At 43.1% G+C, this 22,431-nt stretch overlaps 1 protein-coding gene across 1 annotated transcript in view; it reads left to right on the plus strand.

Moving 5' to 3' along the window:
• Positions 1-855: 855 nt before the first annotated feature.
• The window catches only part of LOC127044713 (uncharacterized), a 73,470-nt gene continuing 51,894 nt past the window's right edge, over positions 856-22,431 (plus strand). The window contains exons 1-2 of the mRNA XM_050939780.1: positions 856-983; positions 2,331-2,502. Of these exons, the coding sequence (XP_050795737.1) occupies positions 856-983; positions 2,331-2,502 (300 nt within the window). The remainder of the gene's footprint in view (positions 984-2,330; positions 2,503-22,431) is intronic.

The raw sequence follows: 22,431 nt of genomic DNA on the forward strand, positions 1-22,431 counted from the left end.
GCTAAAATCCATGTGGTGTGGGAAGGTTTGGAAAGTATTTTGACTGTGCGGGTAAAGGAACACCTCCTAGTCGACCTGCTCCTTGGTAATGATTTTTTTCATGTAGCTCAGGTTAAGGTATTTGCCTGCAACAAGAGAGAGTTTTATGCTGGGACCCCTGAGGGAATGGTAAGGTCTCAGGAACTGCTGAGAGAATAGGAGAGAGTCTCCTTGATTCTTCTGCAGTGGGGGAAGCCACATGCTTCTAAGGCCACGTCCAGACTAGGAATTAAAATCGATTTTAGATACGCAACTTCAGCTACGAGAATAACGTAGCTGAAGTCGAATTTCTAAAATCGAGGTACTCACCAGTCTGGACGGCGCGGCATCGATGTCCGCGGCTCTCCGCGTCGATTCCGGAACTCCGTTCGGGTTGATGGAGTTCCGGAATCGATGTAAGCGCGCTCGGGGATCGATACACCGCGTCCAGACTAGACGCGATATATCGATCCCCGAGCAATCGATTTTAACCCGCCGATGCCGCGGGTTAGTCTGGACGAGGGCTAAGTGGGAGGATGGTTGAGACCAACTCCTGCATTGCAGCTGGAAGCAACACCACATCAGGAGAAGATGGAGGTGTAATGCCTTCCAGGGAGAGAATTGTCCAGGTTGTTAGCTGCCAGCAAGTTGAGCCAGACCCAGACCCCATTCTAGGGAGCACAGAGAAATGTATCCTGTGGGAAGCCCAGAGAAAGATGATGGGATCTCAGAAATCACTGAAGTGGGTGAGGATCCCTGCAACTCTAACACAGGGAAGCAGCATACTTTCAAGTATGGGAGGGACTGAGACTAGCTCCTTTCCCTGCAGACGGCAACATGCCCTCAGGATTCAGGGCAGGAGAGAGATTGTCAGTGACCAAGAAAACTGTCCCATTTGTTAGCTGGCAGAGTTTTGAAGCTGAACAAGAGATAGAACCCTTCCTAGGGAGCACAGAGAAAGCAAAGTAACTAACACCCGGGCGGGATATCAATCAACCCATCAACAACCATTGTGCAGCAAGGGAGCTACAATGCAGTGACTCACCTGCATGAGGCCACACCAGGGGAATTGCTCAACCTTGCCTGGAAACTCAGCAGTGTCCCCAGACATGCCTGGACTTACGTTTTCCAAGCACATGAAGTGAGGGTATAAAACAAACAGAGTGGGCACATACTGGGCCCTTCTCCTGCCCCCACATATGCTGCAAGCAACCAAGACACTGAGAAGAAGACAAGTCTCTGTTAAGATTGGTCCAGGTTGAAGGAAAAAACCTGTATATTAAGAGCTGCAATATCCAGTGGGGTGAGAAAAACTGCTTAATCTGAAGTGTGTGGTAAATCTGTTCAGATTTGACAAAGGCTGCTGAATAACCACTTTCCATTGTTGAAGGGGTGAACCAATTAATACATTTTCACTGCCCGTTTTGAGCAGTGCAAGATGGTATATTCCTGGGGTACAGAGCTGGGAGCTGGGGGGATTTGTCTGGTGTTTTTCTGTGTGATTCATGAGTGGCTCTGGGAACATTCATGCAATATAGCTGGGTGTGGGGCTCCACATGCTGTTGTGCTGAGGGATCACAGTGCCTGGAGGGGCTTGCTGCTTGTCACTAACAAAGCATTGTGAGAGACAGCCCAGGGTGGAGAGAGTTAAGGGGGCACAGCAGTTCCACTGTCCCCGGCTGCATCCCAGAGGGATCCTGTCACATCCCCCTCTCCTTGTCCCCCTACCTCTGCTTCAGATGCCTCCATCTCTGCTCCAGTCCTCCTTCCCCACCCTCAACAGCTCTGAACTAGTCACTCAGTTCTGCTCCAACCCCCTGTCCCCACCTCCAGCTCTGAACTAGCCTCCCCCAGCTCTCCCTACCCCTAACCATTGCTTGTTGTCCCCGCAGTTCCCTGCCCCATGCAAAGTGGCCCATGCTTTTACCTTGTGCTCTGTCTCTGGGTGGCTGCCATGTCTTCCCTCTCTAGAGCCCTTCCCCTGTGACCCCCCCCCCCCCGACTGCGATTCCCTCATGCCTTCTGCACACCTCTTTGTTGACTGCTCATGCCTGGGGTCACCCCATCTAGAGGAGTCCCCCATCCCAGCCTCCTCTCTGCCTTGTGGGGCCAGCAGGCCCTACTTTCCCCCAGCTGCCTGGCTGGTTGGGCCCCCATAACTCCAAGGACCCTAGTGCTACTGGAACAGTGCTGTGTTACAAAAGTAAAGCTGACAGAATGAAATGCCAGGTTAGCAGAGAAGAAGAAAAACATCCTGGAAAATAATGTGTCTGGCAAAAGTAGTGTCCTAATTTTCCTCTCCTCACATGCAGGTACACAGGAGCTTTATATGGCAGGATAGTTGGCCTGATTCTTGTGTCCATTTTTGGTGTTCAAACCAATGAACAAGGGGCGTGGATTGATCCGGGACTCTTTGCTGCTGTTGGCGCTGCTTCTTTTTTCAGCGGTGTGTCAAGACTAACCATCTCCCTCACAGTTATCATGGTAAATGTATTAAGTTCTCAGATATTTGGCCAACTTGCAGGCTACGGTGGCCTAAATCTTCCGCTGTCACAACTAAATGAACTCCACACTCATGCCACACAGACACAAGTTCATAAGTGGGAGGCTTGTTGGGTTAGTTGTTTTATTTTTTGTTATCTTGGGGTGTTTTTGCAAGGATTTTCATTAGCAAAATATGTTTGGAATTGGCACCTAAATTTAGAGAGAAGAGAATCCATTTCTTGTCGCTATAGTAACAGAGGTGTCAATAACGTACAAGCAAGGAAGAAGAATCCAGGACCTATGTTTTTGATTAGTTTTAAAACATGGATTATTATATTTAAATATCTTACACCTTAAGTGAGGGGTGACTTTTGTGGGGAGGGAGGTCTTGCACAATGTGCCTTTGTATGTGTACTCCTGAGATTCCCTCACAACAGAGTGCCCCACTTGTTTTTGTGTACCTCTACTTTTTCCTTTAGAACACACTGGGACTGTTTACACTGGGGGCAAAGTTAAAGACTAAAAGGAAAAGTATTACAATTAGAGGGGTCTTAGCCTACCCTGGTTTCAATACCTGTGCCTAAGGATTGAGCAATTAGTTGTGCTGAGAATGGGAGGGACAGATGAGACTTCAGTTGGCTGAAATTCACACTAGACAAGATAAGTGATGTGGAAACCACAGGTTCAGATCCTGTCAGGAATGACCCAACATTTCATCCTCCCAAGGTACATCAATCATGTTCCATGGATATCGGTGAGTGTGTGGGTGTGCGTGTGTTAGCGTAAGCACAAAAAACATTCAGATGGGACCTTAAACCAATGTCCTGTCTGCCCTAATTGATTTGTCTTAAAAATGTCATGATTTTATGACCTTGTAAACTAGAGTTATAGAAATGGATGAAAATTAATAGTGGAAAGTGGAAAGTCATGCTTTTAGGGAGTAACAACAAGAATTTTTGCTATGGGGGGAATGTCTTGGAATCATTGTGGATAGTTCTCTGAAAACATCCACTGCAGTCAAAAAAAGCTAGCAGAATGTTGAGAAAGAGATAGATGATAAGACAGAAAATATCATATTGCCACTGTATAAACCTATGGTACACCCACATCTTGAATACTGCATGCAGATCCGGTTGCCCTATCTCAAAAAAGATATATCAGAATTGGAAAAGGTACAGAAAAGGGCAACAAAAATGACTAGAGACATGGAACAGTTTCCATATGAGGAGAGATGAAAAAGACTGGGACTTTTCAGCTTGGAAAAGAGACTTCTAAGGGGAGATATGATAGAGGTCTATAAAATCATGGCTGGTGTGAAGAAAATAAATAAGGAAGTGTTATTTACTCCTTCTCATAACACAAGAACTTGGGTGTGTGTGTGTGTGTCACCAAATGAAATTAATTGGCAGCAGGTTTAAAACAAACAAAAGGAAGTATTTCTTCACACAACACACAGTCAACCTGTGAAACTCTTTGTTAGAGGATATTGTGAAGGCCAAGACTATAACAGGGTTAAAAAAAGATCTAAATAATTTCATGGAGGATAGGCCCATCAATGGGTATTAGCTGGGATGGTCATGGATGGCATCCCTAGCCTCTGTTTTCAAGAAGTTGGGAATGGTCAAAAGGAGATGGATCACTGTTCTGTTCATTCCCTCTTGGGCACCTGGCGTTGGCCACTGTCAGAAGACAGGATACTGGGCTAGATGGACCTTTCGTCTGATCCAGTATGGCTGTTCTTATGCTTTTGTGACGTATCAGTTGGAAGTGACAGAGGAGGAGAAAGATCTGGGTGTACTGGATGATCACAGGGTGATTATGAGCCACCAATATGATGTGGTTCTGAAAAAGACTAATGCAGTCCTAGGATGCATCAGGGCAAGGCACTGTTGGGATGTCATCTGCAATAGTGTGTGCAATTCTGGTTACCCATATTTGAAAAAGATGAATTCAAACTGGAACGCGTGAAAAGAAGGGTTACTAGGATGATCCAACCAAAAGAAGGCTGAGGGGAGATGTGATTGCTCTCTATAAAAACATCAGTTAAGTGCCAATATGGACACAAGAACAAATGATATAAATAAGTTTAGTCTTGAAATTAGATGTAGATTTCTATCCATCACAGGAGGGAAGTTCTGGAATAGCCTTCCAAGAGGAGCAGTGGGAGGCAAAAAAGATAATTTGCTTCAATATGGAGTTTGATAAGCTTGTGGAGGGGATGGTATGATAAGACTGTAGCTGATCTGAAACTGCCAGTAGCAAATATCTCCAATGGCCAGTGATGGGACGCTAGATGGGTAGGGCTCTGAGTTACTACAGATAATTTTGTCTCAAGTGTCTGGCTGGTGGATCTTGCTCACGTGCTCAGGGTTCAATTGATCATCATATTTGGGATTGGAAGGAATTTTCCCCTGGGTCAAATTGACCAAGACCCTGGGTTTTTTTCACCTTCCTCTGCCGTATGGGGCAAGGGTCACTTTAGATTTAAACTAGTGTAAGTGGCAGATTCTCTATAACTTAAAGTCTTTAAATTATGATTTGAGGCCTTCAGTAATTCAGCCACAGGTTAGGGGTCTATTACAGGAATGGGTGGGTGAGGTTCTGTGGCCTGCAATATGCAGAAGGTCCGACTAGATTATCATGATTATATTATAATATATTGTATAAAATAAAATGAAAAATAAAAAATGCTTAGTTCAAAAAATGTTGAAACAGGACATTTTGACATTGTCAGAATCCTTTCCCACTAATTTTCTTCTGAGAAAAATTTCTGGGGAAATCCACAGGGTTTTAACAAAGCATTGTGTTTTTGATGGAACTGTCTATTCTGACAGTTTATAGTTGAAAAATTTTCCAACCAGCTCTATTTGTCACCATTAACCCAGAGGTGGTTACATGTCAGTAACATTTTATGTATATGGTTTGTAAAGCATTTTTTGGCTCCTTCAAGATGAAAAGTGTTATATATACATAAGAATATTCTTATTTTATTATGAAATGATGAACAGATGCTATTGTTTACTGAAGCCCTCTCTATCCCATGCCCACTCCCTTCCCTTTGTGTATGTGGTAAAGTGTTCTTCTGCTGATTATCAGATTATAGATGTTCCTTTTTGTTTTGAAATTGGGGTATTGAAAATTCAGGGTTGATTGTGATTGGTTGTGAAATCTGGAGGAACTGGAGCTGGGATAGCTACTCCCTACACAGCTGCTTTAAGTTTTCTGAAAGCTACAAGATGGCACTAGCCACGTCCCTTTGCCAGGGCCGTCTGGATTTACTGACTCTATGAAAATCCAATTTAAATATCATTTGTATCCTGTCACTTTAGGAGCTTGTTGCCGATCTAGCACCTCAATGGGAAGGCAGTTGATTGACGTCTTCCTGAGCTTGGTGCCTGAAAGGCTGTGGTTCACAGTAGGGAAGTTCAAAATTATTTCTTGCCAGAACACTTACCAGTTTTGCATGATGAAGCCAGAACTGTGCTTAATACAATTCTAATAAAGAGGCAGACACTGTAAATTTTGTTCTTTACAGCCTCCCTTCTCTGACTCCTGTTTTTCTGAGTGCCAACTGTGAGCATACAGAATTAGCATTGAACTGCTAAGACAACAGCACAAAAATCAGTTGAAAAGGCACCAGAAAAATGATTATGGTTGCACTGCAGTGTGCTCTGAAATCCCCTAGGTGTCATATTCTAACTCCTGTGTGCCTTGTTTTGCAAAGGGAGATTGTGCTTCAATTCAAGTTCACCCAAAATAAATAGCTGTATTGCTTTAGGAAATATTAATTTTTGAGGGGGAATAAAAGGACTTGGACATGACAATGCAAAAACATAGTTATAAGGTTGTGCCCCCAAACCATAAAATGCACATATTTTCCTATATAGTCTGATAGGTTCAAAAAGAATTGGGAATGTTTGCTTTGGCTTTCCACATAGCCTTCCATTTGGAAACAGTTATGAATGTGAGGCTTGTAGTGAACAGGTTTGTAAAATGCTTTCTTTTCTTTTTGTGGTAGACCCCACAGGCATTTGGCCACCTCTTCTTTCTTGAATGCCTCTTTCTACCCCCCGTATTGACACTTGATCCTCATCGTTTGCCCTTTGTGGCAAATAGTAGATGTGGTGATGTTTCCCTTGGAGACTACAAGAAGTGCAAGACCTCTGTCCCCACATCCTCCTGTTTCTTGAGGCTGCATAATTGTCCTGAGTTCACTGCAAGAGGATGCTCAGTGGGCAGGAGCACATTTTATTGAAATAGATTTTGTCTCGGTAACTTTTTGTTCAGATACTTGGAAAGCTGTATCTGACTTGCATGGCTTCCCAGGTGTTAAAAAGGAAGGATGGGGCTGTCCTGGTGTGAGATTAGAGTTCAAATCCTGTACTCAGGGCTTGTCTCCAGACAAATGGTCTCTCTTTAACTAGTATAAGTATAGTGCTACAAGCCCTGCTAATGTGGATGCAGTTATACTGACATAGCTTTCTCCGTAAGTGAAGGGGAGAAGTTATACAGGTATAAGGCACTATTATGCTGATATCTAAACTAGAGGTTGCACTAATTTAACTATTTTGATAGAAAATCACACCCCTGCCTGAAATAATTAAATCAGTCCAAAACTGTGTATACGTCAAGCCCTTATCAGTAAGGGCTACCTCTTCTGGTGGATACGGGGAATGGAGTTGGTGGCATTTAGATGGAGCTATACTGGGGGTGGGCAAGCTTTTTGGGTGGAGGGTCACATCTAGGTGGGGAAATTGTATGCAGGGCCATGGCAGGAGGTTGCGGTGCGGGAGGGAGTGTGGTATGTGGGAGGGGGTGTGGTGTGCAGGAGGGTGCTCAGGGTAGGGGTGCAGCCTGCGGCAGGGGGCTCAGGGCAGGGGGTTGGGGGCGGGGTGCAGGAGGGGTTTGGGCTCAGGCCCGCTGCTGCTTACCTAAAGCAACTCCGGAGTGGCAATGGTGTGCACTGGCCAGGGCAGGCTCCCTGCATGCCTGCCCTGTCCCCAGCCCCCGCTTCGCTCCAGGAAGTGCTGCGGCCCCTGGGGGAGGGGGCGGTGAGGGGCTCTGCATGCGCTGCCCTTGCCATGCCTCCAGATACCTCCCCCGAAGCTCCCATTGGCTGTGGTTCCCCGTTCCTGGCCAATGGGAGCTGTGGGGGGTGGTGCCTGGAGGCAAAGGCAACGCACGGAGCCCTTTTCCCCCCCGCCTGGGGGCCGCAGGGATGTGGTGTCGGATGCTTCTGAGAGCAGCACGGAGCCCACGGCACCACGGGGTGCAATCCCGTGGGCCGAATATGAAGCCTTGAGGGTCCGGTACCAGCCCATGGGCCATAGTTTGCCCACCCCTAAGCCATACACAATGCTCCATCTCTGGAGGGAGGGTCTGTTTGACATGAAGCCTTTGTAAGAAGGGTGCTTAAAAAGGAAAAAATGTGGGATATCCTTGGGGCTCAGAAGATTTCCCTCATGCTCAGCAAAGAAAGGGAAAGCATAGTTTTATGTAAAGCAAAATTAAACGAAAAATATACTCAGAGGACTGGATAGGTCAGTGGCCTGGTAATAGAATACAGAGCATGTAACCTTGGGGCACCAGTCTGAATCTGACTCTACTCCATAAAAGAAATATTCATTTAATTTTTTTCTATATTCAGAATGAACAACTCCTAGACTTCCAGTTTAGAATTTGAGTCTCTTCCTCTCCTACCTTTTCACCTCTTACCGTATCCCTGCCAGCAGAGGGTGTGGCTGCATAAGCATGTGGCTTGGGAGCGGTAGGGGAACCCTGGTAGTGAATTAAAATTGCAAACCATCTGATGATTGTTCAGTAGACTGTGTGACATTGTCTCAATCCATTTCCTAATGGACACACATTCATATCGCACAAATGGCACTAACTGCGTTTGATGCTAGTTCAGCAGCGAATCCAAAGATTTATGGGGAATGGAGACTTAACTAGCATCTCAACCTCAAAAGTGCCCAGATCAAGACTGAGGCATGTTAGCAGGGCATTACTTGTAGTCAACCAAAGAACATTTTCAAATAAACCTCTTGTCCTATACTTTGAGAATAGTTGTATCTGGTTTATCTTTTTTTTTCATGTACACTACTTCCTATTGATGTATGAGCATCTAAATGTAGAGCTGGCCAAAACTCCAAATTTCTAGTTCATGGGAAATTCAGACATTTTGAAAATTTCCATGAAGTAGAGATTCTCAGCACTTTTCCTTCTGGAAAATTTCCAACCAGCCCTACTCAAATGTGGAAGGGGCACCCAAATTGTACTCTTAGCATATCTTTTTTCTCTTAATCTGTAGGTAAAGCTATTTTTAATCAGCTTCTGTTCCTTTACTCTTTCTAGTACGGTGCTTTTTCAAAAGCTTAACTTTTAGCCTAAAGTGTATGGGATATTTGAATATTACCCATGCGAAATCCTGGCACTTCCAGTTCAGCTTTGGTCAGGTATTGCAACCCAGCAGTCAAATCTTAGGTGATGGTAACCACACAGAGTCTATCCATTGTCTCCTTACTCCTCATTGTGCTATGGGACTTTTGCGAAATCTAGGTCATGTTGCCAATACTGGGTGAAAGCATAGATTTTAATAGTACATGTTATATGGCATCCTTCACAGCAATGTTGCAGGGCACTAGAAGGTACAAGTAAATGTATTGAGAAGTATTTTCAACAGGCTTGTGGGTCCTTTGAGTGTTCACATGAGATTCTGGTAATGCATCAAATGTTGGTACCAGCAGTACATACTGAAGTGATGGACGTCGTAGAAATGCCTAAACAGAGACAAGATTATAGCACAAAGCAAATGATCCACAATTCAGATCCAATTGAATGGCTGGGAATGTGTAAGTACAGCAGACTGTTTATAGAAGATGGGCTACAGCTATTCAAAGCTGAAAATATAAAGTATAATGAATTTAAAATCAATGTAAATTTTGACAGGAAGCCAGTGGAAAGATTTAAAAATAGGAGGCTTGTGCTCAGACAAACAAATGCTTATTAGGATGCAATCTGCTGGATTTTGAATGAGCTACATCCTACAGTAGATCTGATAAAAGCTGGAGCTCCTGAAAACAAGAAAGCTTTGAAAACACTAAACTTGCTGACCAGAAATTCTAAATCCTCCTTTACTGAGTGAAGCTCTCAGTCTGGCAATACATTACAGACAGTGACATGAGGCAATATGATGAAAATAGAATCTAATAGTCAATGGCAGGGACTTTGGTTGTCTATGCCTTCTGTATAGAGACTGTCTTGGATAAAGGGATGTAGCAGCATCTTTGTAAGCAAATCAGTTCTGCACTATATGAGCAGGGTTGACATAATGGACCCCAGTTCTCCTGTTTACCAGGTGAAAATTTAGCAAGTGAAAATGGCTAATTTGTGCAATAAAATCATGGAACTTATTGCACTCAGATTAAGCATGGACTGTAAACATCAGTGTGTACTTTCTAGCCTGATGAGATTCAAGAAAAATGCCACTATAGATGTGCCTTGTAACAGGCTGTGAGTAGCTGGATTGTGTATTCTCCACTTCAGCCTCCTCCTCTGGGATACATAAGAGCCACAAGTTAGATTGCCAGCAGCTGGTGATTTGTTTTCAAGGTCCCCAGTTTTACCTTGTGGCATTTCTGTGAATTTTCTCTGCTAGCTTGTGTGTCACTTATTCTGTGCTCTTGCCAGGGCCAGCTCCAGGCACCAGCCGAGCAAGCTGGTGCTTGGGGCAGCAGATTCCAAGGGGCGGCATTCCGCCCAATCCTTTTTTTTTGTTTTGCGCTTCACCGCTTCCGCTGCCCCTGCAGGATTTTTTCTTTTGGTTTGCTGCTCCTGCCATCCTGTAGGGGGCAGCGGCGCAGAGGAGGGGAGCTGCTGGGAGCGGTGCCAGTTCTGCAGCAAGCCCGGCAGGCAGCCCGTGTCCCTCCCTGCCCGCCAACCGGAGGGGCACTGAGCCCTCCCAGCAGGCGGCGTGGCAGGAGGGGCCGCATGGCGAGCGCCCTGCTTAAGGAAGCCCTGGCCACCCCCTTCTCTCTCTCTCTCTTGTGCTAGCTGAGATGTGCACTCCGCTGCCCGGGGTCTGCAGGGCTGGGAGTCCCCCTGCACCTGCGCTCCTGTCGCCCCGCAGGTATTTTTTTTCTTTTTTGTTTTTTCATCCCTTTGCCTCTCTGGCTGGCCGGGCGGTTTGTTTCATGCCCCTCTCCCCCTTCGTTGCTCCGACCAGCTGGCAGGTTTCCTGGAATTCCTGCCCCCCCCCCCCTTGCTGCTCCGGCCGGCAGGTAGGTTGGTTTCTGGCCCACCTCCCCTTTGCTGTTCAGGCCACTGCACAGGCTTTTTTTTGTGTGTGTGTGTGTGTGGTGCGGCAAAAAAACTAGAGCCAGCCCTGGCTCTTGCTGAAGGATTTTGTTCCATGTCATTCACTTCACATTACTTGTGTTGATTTTTGTTTCAAGTTCTTGAAATGCCCAGTATTCCATATAATGTTTTAAAACTCATAAATATTCTGTCCTCTGATGAGAAGGACTTTGTTTTCCTGGGGAGTTCAGTGTCCCTATCAGAACTCAAGTGGTTCCTCCACACTGTAAGTTGCACCAGCTGTTACACTCTGTCTACTATATTATGTTTTATATTGTGCTAATCATCACGGTATCTGCCTGTTTTGTCTCTTTCACTTCCCCTCTTTGAGACTCTAATTTATAGGCAGCATTTATTTTGGCAGAGGCAGGAGAAAGTACGCAGGTAGCAGAACTGTAGCCTAGATGATCTATATTCTCAGTCTCATAGTTTTCTGCCTAGATGTTCCCCCTTATTTTGTTGTTTTGTGAGAACTTTCTCACTTGTGATGGAGATGGGACCTATTAAGGGGTCTGGGTGTTACTTGGGAGAGTGATCGGAGAGGGGTTCTTTCCCCTGCCCCAAGTTGAATGACTAGGAAGGAGTTGGGGGTGAGGAGTGTGAGGTCTGCATATGTGGAGCAGAGTCTCATTCATCTGCTCTTCCTTCCAAACTACCTGTTCTCTACCTCCAGTGATTTATTGTAAGGGAGGCGTAGTAGTAATTAATCCTATTCTTCCCATATCCTTCTTTTCAATCAAGGTATCTCTTGACTTTAAGGTATCTCTTAAAACATCCACTAACTCCCCACTGCAGGTCTTTCTCTTTGGCACCATAGTTTTCTCTATTTTGCATTATTCTTTGTTAAATATATTCTCAAGTGTCCCCAAACTGAATTGGTCCAGAGTTCAGGTTGCCCATTGGTGCCTCATGCCCTTCCAGAGTGTGGGGGTGGCTGACCGTGAGCTTTTGAGTATCAGGTTGTAAGGAGTTGGAGTAATGAGGTGTAGACCTCTGAAGAGCAGGAGATATGAAGTTTGGGTGCCTGCCCTCTCCCACAGTGGGGACTTAACTTTCCCTCCTGGAACTGGCAATAGCCAGTGGGAATGGTTTAGTGAGGATGGTGCAAAGATTAAGAAACTACCAAAGTGGATGAGGATTCTCTGTCTCTTGAAGTCTTCAGATCCAGATTGGATGCCTTTCTGGAAGATATGTGTAAGTCAAACACAAGTTATTAAGCTCAGTACAGGGGTAACTGGCTGTTATAGAGAAGGTCAGACTAGATGATCTAGTGGTCCCCTGTGGCCTTAAAACATATAAATCTTGTTTTCAGAACACTGTCCCAAAATGAGAAGTGTTGGCCTCCTAGTGAGACAGGATGGGATTCCCTTCAGAGGTCGTCATTCCTTTAAAAAGCAATAAGGTTCGTGATTAACAGGTGTTGCCTGATCACAAACACTTCCTTCAGGAGATGAGTGTTCTGCTTTTGTTGCTCCAGCAGTCCTTGTTGGCCCATTGAGCAAGTGCGTAGGCTGAGAATTGACCCAGGGTCTCCTGTATGGTGAGAGCAGCACGACAACTACATACTGTTTTAAAATAAAAGAGTTTTATGTTTATGATACACCTAAACAGGCTTGCTGTTAAATACAGCAAATAAAGTGACTGCAAAAATGGCATGGCAGAATTCCATGTTTATAGAGTCAAATGGGTTAGAGTGGATTGAACATTTAATATCAAAACTATTTTCTGACAGAAAATTGTTTTTTTGACTAAACAGATTATTTTGCAAGAAGTGTCTGCTATCCATGGAAAATTCTGACTATTCCTCAAGAAACTGAACACACAAATATTTTGATTTGGAAATACTGCCACAGTGCCTCATTGGAATTATGGTTTGGTTGTCTCATTTTTCTTTGACTGGGCTCTCCAGCCACATGACATCTCCCATAATACTCCATGGCTAGAGATTTCTGTGATATAGCACAGAGGAATAGTAAGGGAGAAGACTGTGGTCCATCATGGGACATGTAGTCTGGTCAGGGGGCTCAATCCACAGAAAAAATGGGAGCATAAGAGGCTCTGAAATGATAATTTCCATGAGGGATTGTGACAGCATTTCCACATCAATATTTTGGGGTTCTGATTTTTTTGACAAAAAATGAAAATTTTCTGCAGGGAAAACAGCTGATTTGTTGACCAGCTCTAACCCTGGTACCATAATTTTTTTTTTTTAATAGTTTAGATAGGGAAAACCCCCACCTATCTTCTGGCCCTGAAAACTCAACCTGTGATCCAAAAGTCAAACTGACTCTTACTGGCTCTTGCATAATCACCAGTAGAGAAACGTCTCTACAGCTAATATAGAATTTAGTTAAAAATTGAGTAGATATTGCAAGCCAGAAGAAAACCCAGGTTTGTGTTTTTGATAGTGGTACACACTTGGCTACCTGAAATAAAATGCAGTAACATTTCTTTTTGTTAGTTAAATAAGTGGACATGATCCTGCATTGGAAATAGACCAAAATCAAAACTCAAGATTCAAAAATCCTTGTACTGTGGGAAAGTTCAGACCTGGAGCTGGTTTTTGCCATTCAGATTCATCTCTGCTGTAAGTACGCATTGAAAACAGAACTGTAGCGTAGGAAGTTATCATTGTATAGTCACTTTTCTGACCATGGCTTATAGCAGATTTAAAGGTTATTTATCAAATGATCTAATATATTCCACTGCGTAATTATACATTTGGGACATGTAGTATGAAAATTCATGAGAATTTACTGTGCAGAAGTTATTTTTAATTCATATCTTCTCTGTTTTTAATTTCTTTCAAATTACAAAAAGCAGTTGGATTCTGCTACAAACTAAATCCTTGCCAAACGTAATTTGTTTCCAAATTAAATCCATTTTGAAGCTACATGGTCATAAAAAGTATCTGAAACCATTAAGCTATATTTTATTTTTAATTTATGTAACTCTAGAATACAGACTAATTTTTTTCCAAATTTTGAGAAGATGAATTATTTCTGGGACAAAGTCTGGTACAGCAAGTTTCATTCAGCGTCGAGTATTTATCATCATCAGAATTAAAAAGCCCTGGGGTTTATAATACATATACTGGCACACTCTGCAGTACTGCAAATGGCCAGGGTTCAGTATGCTGAACTCTAGAGCTAGTCAAAACATTTTCAACTGAAAGTATTTTTATAAAAAATGGGGTTTGGTCAAAAATTAAGGTTTTTTTTGTTTTGTTTTTGTTTTCTACAAAATTGTTCGTATTTTCGCTGTTTTGGACCACCAAAAAGAAAATGTTTTGTTTGTCTCAAACTCAAATATTTTTGACCAAAAGGAAAAAAATTTTCCCAAGGGGATGGGGAATCACAATGTTTTGACTAGTTCTACTGAGTTTCCCTCTCTGGCCTTGCTGTTCCTCCTCTGAGACAGGAGTAACTTAGCAGATGCACAGCAGTGCTCCTGTGAATGCAGAGTTGAGTTCTCCTGTATTTGCTGTCCTGCTCAACACTCTTTTGTACTTACACATGTAACATTGTACAAATGATGTGCAGAATCAAGACCTGCTCTGGGTTCAGTTACATGATCATGAAGATCCTATGCCTTGCCTACACTAGCGTTTCCAATGGCAGTAGTGTGACCATAAGAAATGTCCCCAAATATGCCAGTGGAGGTTCAGTCCGAGAAGTGGTCAGTCCAGGTCAGAGCATATCAGTGAAGAAACTTGCACTGCTGTGATCAGTGTTCCAACCACGGGAGCATCTTTCCTCCTTTCCTGTCTGTTGTTTACTTTCTACAAGCACTAATTTTTACTAATGCTTGGGAGGATGAATGGCACTGGGCAGTGATTTGGGAGACATTGGTTGAATTACTGACTACCACGTGGACTTCCCAAGATCACACAAATCTGGACCATGCTGTAAAATGGAGAAAATAGTACTTCCTTATCTCACAGGAGTGCTGTGAGGATAAACTCTATTAATGAGTGAGCTGTTCAGGTACTAGGGTGATAAGGGCTATGTAAGTAAGGAGGTAGATTTTTCTTCTTTTAAAAAAGACGTAGGTGGGAAAAGAGCCCTTATCCCATACATTGATATATAACAGCATCCCTTATGGAAAAACATAAGAGAACATTATAAATGAATGTTAGAAGATGCTATCAACAAAAACGTCTTTAAAACATTTATTTGGCGGTCAGGCTTGTTGAAAGAGCTGTATTGTCTTTCTGTCCTTCCAGCCCAGTTTTAACCTCACAACAGCCTTCTCAAAAATGTTTTATATTAAAACGGCAGGCAGTACAATGTAAACAGCTTCTAGATGCAGCTCTTTCTGCCAAATGTAACACTAAGCCCCAACACGAAATGTTAAGAGAAGAGTGCATTTGCTCGCAAGGCTCCTCTTCCCCTTCCTTCTCCTTGCCTAGGAATGCTGCACCCAGTTCTGAGGGGATGCAGACAATGAGAGAGCGAGAGGGCTGTAAAAGGCTTTCCTCACTGTCCTGATGGCAACACAGGTGTGTGTGTGTGTGTGAGTGTGAGAGAGCGAGAAAACAACCATCACAACACCACACACCTCAAGACAATGAAATGCATTAAAGGGAAATCAAACTGACTGGACAAGCACATTTCAGCTGAAGAAACATGCATCAGCAATCTTGAGAGAGCAGTAGGAAAGACACTCCTGCCGTTAAGAAAGAACTGTTTTGGTATAAATAAATATTAGATGACCTGGAAAATAGGTCACTTAGAAATAATATGAGGCTGCTGGAACTACCTGAGGGCTCAGACACAGGCACTGTAGAGGATTTTCTGCAGGATTTGCTAGTTAAACCTCTGGAGCATGAAGCATTTCCTGCACCACTAGTCATTGACAAGGCACATACTACAGGGACCTCACCCAGAGGCTGCTTTTTGGCTAGCAAGAGCAGACATGCATCCACTCCTAAGACAAGATCAAATTTTGTTCTCAGCTATGCCCATTTAAATATAGATACCTTTTTGACTTTAATGGAGTTATTCCAAATTTACAGTGGTGTAACTCAAGGCCAGATTTGGCTCAGAGTCAGGGTCCTTCAAGCAGCCAAATATTTTGGCAAAACTAGCACCAAGGGCTCTGCACTATTGTTTCCCTACTAGTTTTGTTGGAAGGTTTTAAAAAAGTGCAAGTCTTTTGAAGAAGCAAGGGTAAGCTTAGTGAAAGAAATCTCAACACCACCATATTTTTCCTACAAAGCTGAGAGTGGATTTTTGAAGGGAAGCATCTTCTCTTTGCTGACCCAGAGGAAGTGCTTACTTAACTGGAAACTCACCCTGCAAGTTCTTCTCAGGGCTAGAATGTCTAGTGAACCAGCCAGTCTTACTAAAATACTTTAGGGCTCAATTAACACTTTACCCCAACACCTTAGATGCTTCACAAAAGTTGTGTTGACGGGGTCTGGTTTCCTGTCACTCAGTTGTCTGATTTTTCAACTATGGCAATTTAAATTATACTAAGCTACTTAGACCTATTCTCTAAAAATGTCTTGGCCTTCAGCCATTCATGGTAGGACAATTGTTTTGTTCTGCCTTCTCTTTGCTGTCAGGAGGAGCTACTACAGTTCATCTTATTCCAAAAAGCAGCACCAGAGCCTCATAGATTATGAAGTCTAGCACCTTTTATAAAGAAAGGGTGACATGCTAGTGTTTATGCCCCAAATTTATGCTCTAGAATTATTTGAAGGAAGTTCTAAAGCCTACGTTATACAGGAAGCCAGCCTAGATGATCACAATGGTCCCTTCTGGCTTTGGAATCTATAAATCTATAAATGGAATTAACTCCAGTTTTATTCAAATTATCCACACTTCAGAATTGCAATTACTGATCTTTACACCTCAGGATAATCACAAAACCTCAAATATATTAATAATATACAGAACTGGATTGCTGCCCCTTTTCTACCTGAGAAGCTAGTCAAAGTTTAGGGGCCTGGGGATGTTCCAGTTGAGAGTAGAAACTGGTGATAGTCAAAGGTATTTCTTTGATACATGTTTTTTTTAACCAAGAATGTACAAAGTCCTGTTTCTCTGAACTCAGAAAGAATCAAATAGCAGGAAGCAGCTTCTTTTGCTCACAGCACCACGAACTCATCAGCCAACACCAGACCCAAAAGCACACTCTCTAGCTTTTTCTAGGATCACACTGTGCTCACAGGCTGTTGCTTGGCCTTATTCCTCCTCTGAGTCTCTCTGTTTACATCAGCTCCCCCTCCCCAATACTCAGCAAAAAGTCCTCCCCTCACAGTCCAAAACTCCTGGGCAGGATCTATTATGCCTTGATTTAGATGTGGGCTGTTAACTGTCTCATAACTACTGTATCTTAAGTGAAGGGTGCATTCACACATCAGTTTGAACAAGGTTTTAGGTCAGCCCATAACAACGTTTAACCCGGCTCATTACAGGGGCATTTGAAAGGTTCTGGTTCCACTACTGCTTAAATTGGGCAGAGATCCACTCCTTACTCCTTCCTATAAGCAAGTAATCCCTGTGAACAGCGATTTAAAGATTTTTACCTCAATTGCAAGGTAGGAGTTGAAGGGTATTTACCTGGGTTAATATACAATGCCCAATCTGGGTTTATTTAGTACAGGGGTTCTCAAACTTCAATGCACCATGACCTCCTTCTGACAACAAAAATTACTTCATGACCTGAGGAGGGGTGAAGGGTGGGGGCAAAGCCTGAGCCCCACTGCTCCAGGCAGGGGGCCAAAGCTGAAGCTCAAGTCAGGAGACCTGCAACCTGAACTGAAGCCCTCGGGCTTTGGCTTTGACCCTACGGAGTGAGGCTCGGGCTTCAGCAAGTCTAAGCCAGCCATGGTGACCCCATTCACAGTTTGAGAACTGCTGGTTTAGTAGCATCTTCCATCCAAAGGTCTCTCAGCACTTTTCTGAGGCTCTGAAAGGAATCCCACATGATGCTTCTCTTTTTCAGTTGTTATTCTGCCATAATCTATTTACAGTTCTCTTTCCAAAGCTTGTCTACTTGTTATTTTTTTACCTTTACTTGAGATTCAAGAGCATTAGTCTTTAATGAGCAATTCAAACAATAAAATAAAATAAAATAAATAAATAAAATGCTGAGCATTTTGCCTTTTTGGTGGGCTTCAGACAAGTGCAAATATTTAGGCTCACATGCAGAGAATCAGACTAGATCTCCCTGAATTTTTTTCTATCAAAGCAAATTAAAAGTTAGTATAGAAAAGTGTATTTATAGTTCACAGAAGTTGGGTACATCAATGTCATTAAAATGAGCGTGTTACCCAAAGTCCTTTCTATGCTCCAGAGCCTTCCTGTACATAAACTGTGGGAGACAATATTTCAGAGGATACAGAAGACACCTTTGTCAGTTGGTTCATTTTGGAATAAGATTGCTATAGCAAGGCTAGCACCATTCTTCTTTTAGAGAAATGAGCTTTGTCAGACCCCTGTTTTTAGATATTTGGGCTACGCATTTGTGGGTCGTGGAGATTACTTGTCTCTAGGATGCTAGAGACTCCTCACTCCTTTCCACGGCCCAGGAATTGCTGAGGACCTGCGAGCTCTGAATAGAAGAATCTTCCTAATTGTGCAATTCTCATAGCATTTGTAATTTGGCATGAAGTCCTTACAAACTGTAAATCTACTCAGGGTGTGTTGCCTTTGTGGAGTCTGATGCACAATTCCCATATGCGAGATGCTTTAAGAAGTAATCTTTTTCAGCAGGCGAGGAGCTGGAAATCATAACTTTTCAGGACCATTGTGACAGTAGTGTCTTTTGAGAGGATTTATTATTCTTGCTTACTATATCTCAGCATCCCATTTGTACAGCTACCTCCAGCAGAGACGATTTATTAAGGAAGTGACTGACTTTACAGTTCTTAATCTGTTTTTCATCAGTTTATGCTTACTGAACCACTTAGAGAGTGATTTTTTTTATCTGTATTTAAGAATAAAGTAATAAACATACTCATTTACAGACTAATTTGAAGATGAATGGTGTCAGAAAAGAATTCCTGTTAATGGACATGGTCTTAGGATAGTTTTCTTTAAAGATGAACTGTCCTGAACAGGTATCTGTTCTCCAAATGTTGAAGACAATTACACAGAGAAACTAGGAAATCTGCTTAGGGGGTTTCCCTACCCTGAGAGAGCCTTCCTCATGGCCTAATTCCAAATTAAAATGGAGGGAGTCTGACAATCCAACCAATAGTCAGAAGTGTTGTAGGTATATTATTATTTGGGAGAGAAGATGGCTCAAGTGCTTTGCATGAAATTATGAAGAACCACCTGATCGTATCCTATATATAGCTCAATAAGTTTGTTTACTGGAAACTTTTGATGTAAATCTCTGTACCCCGTGAGCTGGTACTGACACTGGCAAATACCTTTAGACTGGGGTGGCATAGGTACAACCATTACTGCTTTAAAACCTTTAACCTAAAGGAGATATATATGTTCATGTTATATTGGGGTAGAGGTGTATCATTTTATTTATTTATGTGTGTGTGTGTGTGTGGATACATACACACACACACACACACACACACACATGTATATATATATAAATAAATAAAATGATACACCTCTACCCCAATATAACACGAATTCTGATATAACACGGTAAAGCAGTGCTCCAGGTAGGCGGGGCTGTGCACTCCAGAGGATCAAAGCACGTTCGATATAATGCAGTTTCACCTATAACATGGTAAGATTTCTTGGCTCCCGAGGACAGCGTTGTATTGGGGTAGTGGTATTAAGTGGTCATATCACAGTCTTGTTGGCATTTTCCTCCTGGAAAATGAGAGAAATGATCAAAAGGTTTCTGTTGACTACAGAGAACTGAAACAGCTGCTGAAGCTATAAGTGTTTTTTTGGCTGCATTCAGCTCATGGCAGCATATGCTTAAAGTGGAACAGCTCCGCTTCCACTTGTCAGAAAAGAGATGCTTTCCTTGGGAAGTGTTTGCATCTCCTTTTTCTGTAAAATTTTATAGCGTGATGGTCTCTAAGAGCATGCCAAGTGCCAGTGTTGCTGCCCAATGCCAGACTTTACATGGAAACCATGGGATTTAAAGACCTAGCAGGACTAGAATGCCCATTGCTTAATCCTCCCCTGAAGCGCTAAATTGTCTTATGCTTGTGAGAGGCTGTTTGTTCAGTATCTTCCCAAATTCTAAACCTCCAGGCAGGTGAATATTATATTTGTAAAGAATAATGATGAATTCTTACAAAGGATTCCTGTCTACCATGAACAATGTTCTGTAAATCTGGGGCGGGAGGGAGTAATTTCTATCTCTTCCTTGATTTCTGCTCAATGAGGAAGGCAGTTTGTATGTTTGAAAGAATAGTCATATGTATTGCAGTCACTTGCATCTTTCCTGTTCATGAATGTAATTGTGAACTACATCTTTTCTGCATTTGTGATAAGTGTAAATAAGAAATGACTATTCACTAGAAGAAGGTGATTCCTTCCCTGTGACTGGGTGTGTATTACTTTTTCATGAATGGAAATAAAAAAATCTTTGGGGGGAGTGTTTTCTATATTAGCAACCTTGAGTGGAATGAAGTTCTATTGTGACTGTATTCACAGAGGTAAAATAAAACCCAGAAATATGTTAACTATAGTTTGATTGAAAACGGGGGGTGGTTTTTAACAGCCTGTTTTAAGTAAACTGCATCTTTTAAAATTTCCTGAGCATCTGCCCTCCTCACTTTGATGTGTTATACCTGGTGATGCTGTTAATAAAATACATAATTATGTGTTATGTAATAAAACCAAACTAACATAAATGTCACTAATGGATTATAATGATGTGGAGGCCTGGGAAACTCAAGGCCATGAAGCTTGCTGAAAAGTGACATGGGTTACAAAAGGAGATATTGTTTTGAAACATTTTGCTAGTAAACTAATTACATAGCAAAAGCAGGGTGAAACTTACTAGCTTGCTGATCTACGAAGTGCCAGCTCAGAGTGCTTCCATACTCTATCTGGCTTTGGGCAAAGAATTTTTTGGCATGGCCTGTTGCACCCATGAGATCAAAAGGAAAATCGTTTGGCTATATATTAAAAATGTGTGCCCACTTTGAATATATATGTATATAAAACTAAATTACATCTTGCAGAACTCCCCCTAAAATGCTGGTTGGAAAGAATATGTAAGTGTTTGTGTTTGTTTTTGTTTGTTCTTATCTTTCCTTAGCTTCCATGTCTTTATCTTATTCCATCTCCCACTTGCTTTTCTGTCTCTCTCCACATGCCACAGCTGTTCTGTTCCCCTCCATGCTCCATGTCTCCTTCTATACTGTAATTAGCCTGAAGATTCTTCTGTCACAGTCTGGGCAGGCATAATGATCCTCCAGCCTGGGCCAAAGTTCCTTTTGGTGCAGAGCCAGGGCTGGACTGAGTTGCTGCTGTTGTGCACTTTTAAGGCTCTGTACTTTGAACCTCTCAGCAGCAGGGGGCAGTTGACACTTCTAACAATGCTTTATTAGCATCTTCAGCTCGGAGAAGTGCTGTACGTTAAATATTGGATCACTTGAATCCATCAGAGGTTTAACAAATCAAGTTCTTTGCTTCTTAAATCTTACTGCGAGACCCCCAAAAAGCATTTTGTATCATCACTTTGCATCATCATCATCACCACCACCACCAGAACTTTGTCCTTCAGCTGTATGTTTTTGACTGGTTTTTGCTGTTGCATTTCTCTGCAGTTAGTGACATTTTTACAGAGTGATTGCTTTTATTGTACTCATGACACTGTACCCTTGTGCTGGACACCTCTGTGTGTTAAGTGACTCCTTCGCCGTGTATTGCAATCAATTGAAACTCTGTTCTAGCCTTGTATTCTGTGTGCCTTTGTGTGCATTTTTAATGAGATGCACTTCAAGTCTTTCACTGCTTGCTAGGGTGACCAGATGTCCCATTTTTAAAGGGACGGACAGTCCTGTATTTAAGCCCTCCTGCAGGTGTCCTGACTTTTTCTTAAAAATGGGCAGATTGTCCTGTATTTTCTGTCTTCCCCCTCACTAGTACTGGCAGGTCCTGATGCTGGCCGGATCCCTGCTTGCCAGCCGCTCACCCACCAGCACTGAGTCGGGGGGTCCGGTGCGTGTGCAAGGGGGCTGGTGGCGGGGCAAAGATACAGCGCACAGGGCTGACCACTTCCTCTGCTGGTCCGTCAATGCAATCCCAGCTGCATGCCGGCTCTCAGCCAGCAGGGCCCCACCCCAGTCCCATTTCCAGATGGGGCTGGCTGCGCACTGCAGTGAATGGTGAGTGTGGGGAGGTGCCAAACGATGACCAGTTATGTGTCTCCTCTGCTGCCCACCCACTGTCCCTTTACATGCTCCCCCTCTCTCTGTCCTCTCCTTTCTTTGCCCCTTCACCCCCCCAGTCCTGTTGCTCCTCCATATCCCACCCAGCGGGGCTGTCATAAACAGATAGCTAAGGGTTAACAAACAGTGACCTGAAACACCTGACCAGAGGACCAATCAGGAGACAAAATACTTTCAAAACTGGGTGGAGGGAAGTTTGAGTGTGAGTTCTTTGTTCTTCTCTCGGAGGGTCTGAGAGA

Source organism: Gopherus flavomarginatus, chromosome 2 (genome assembly GCF_025201925.1).
Source record: "Gopherus flavomarginatus isolate rGopFla2 chromosome 2, rGopFla2.mat.asm, whole genome shotgun sequence".
Classification (NCBI taxonomy): domain Eukaryota; kingdom Metazoa; phylum Chordata; order Testudines; family Testudinidae; genus Gopherus; species Gopherus flavomarginatus.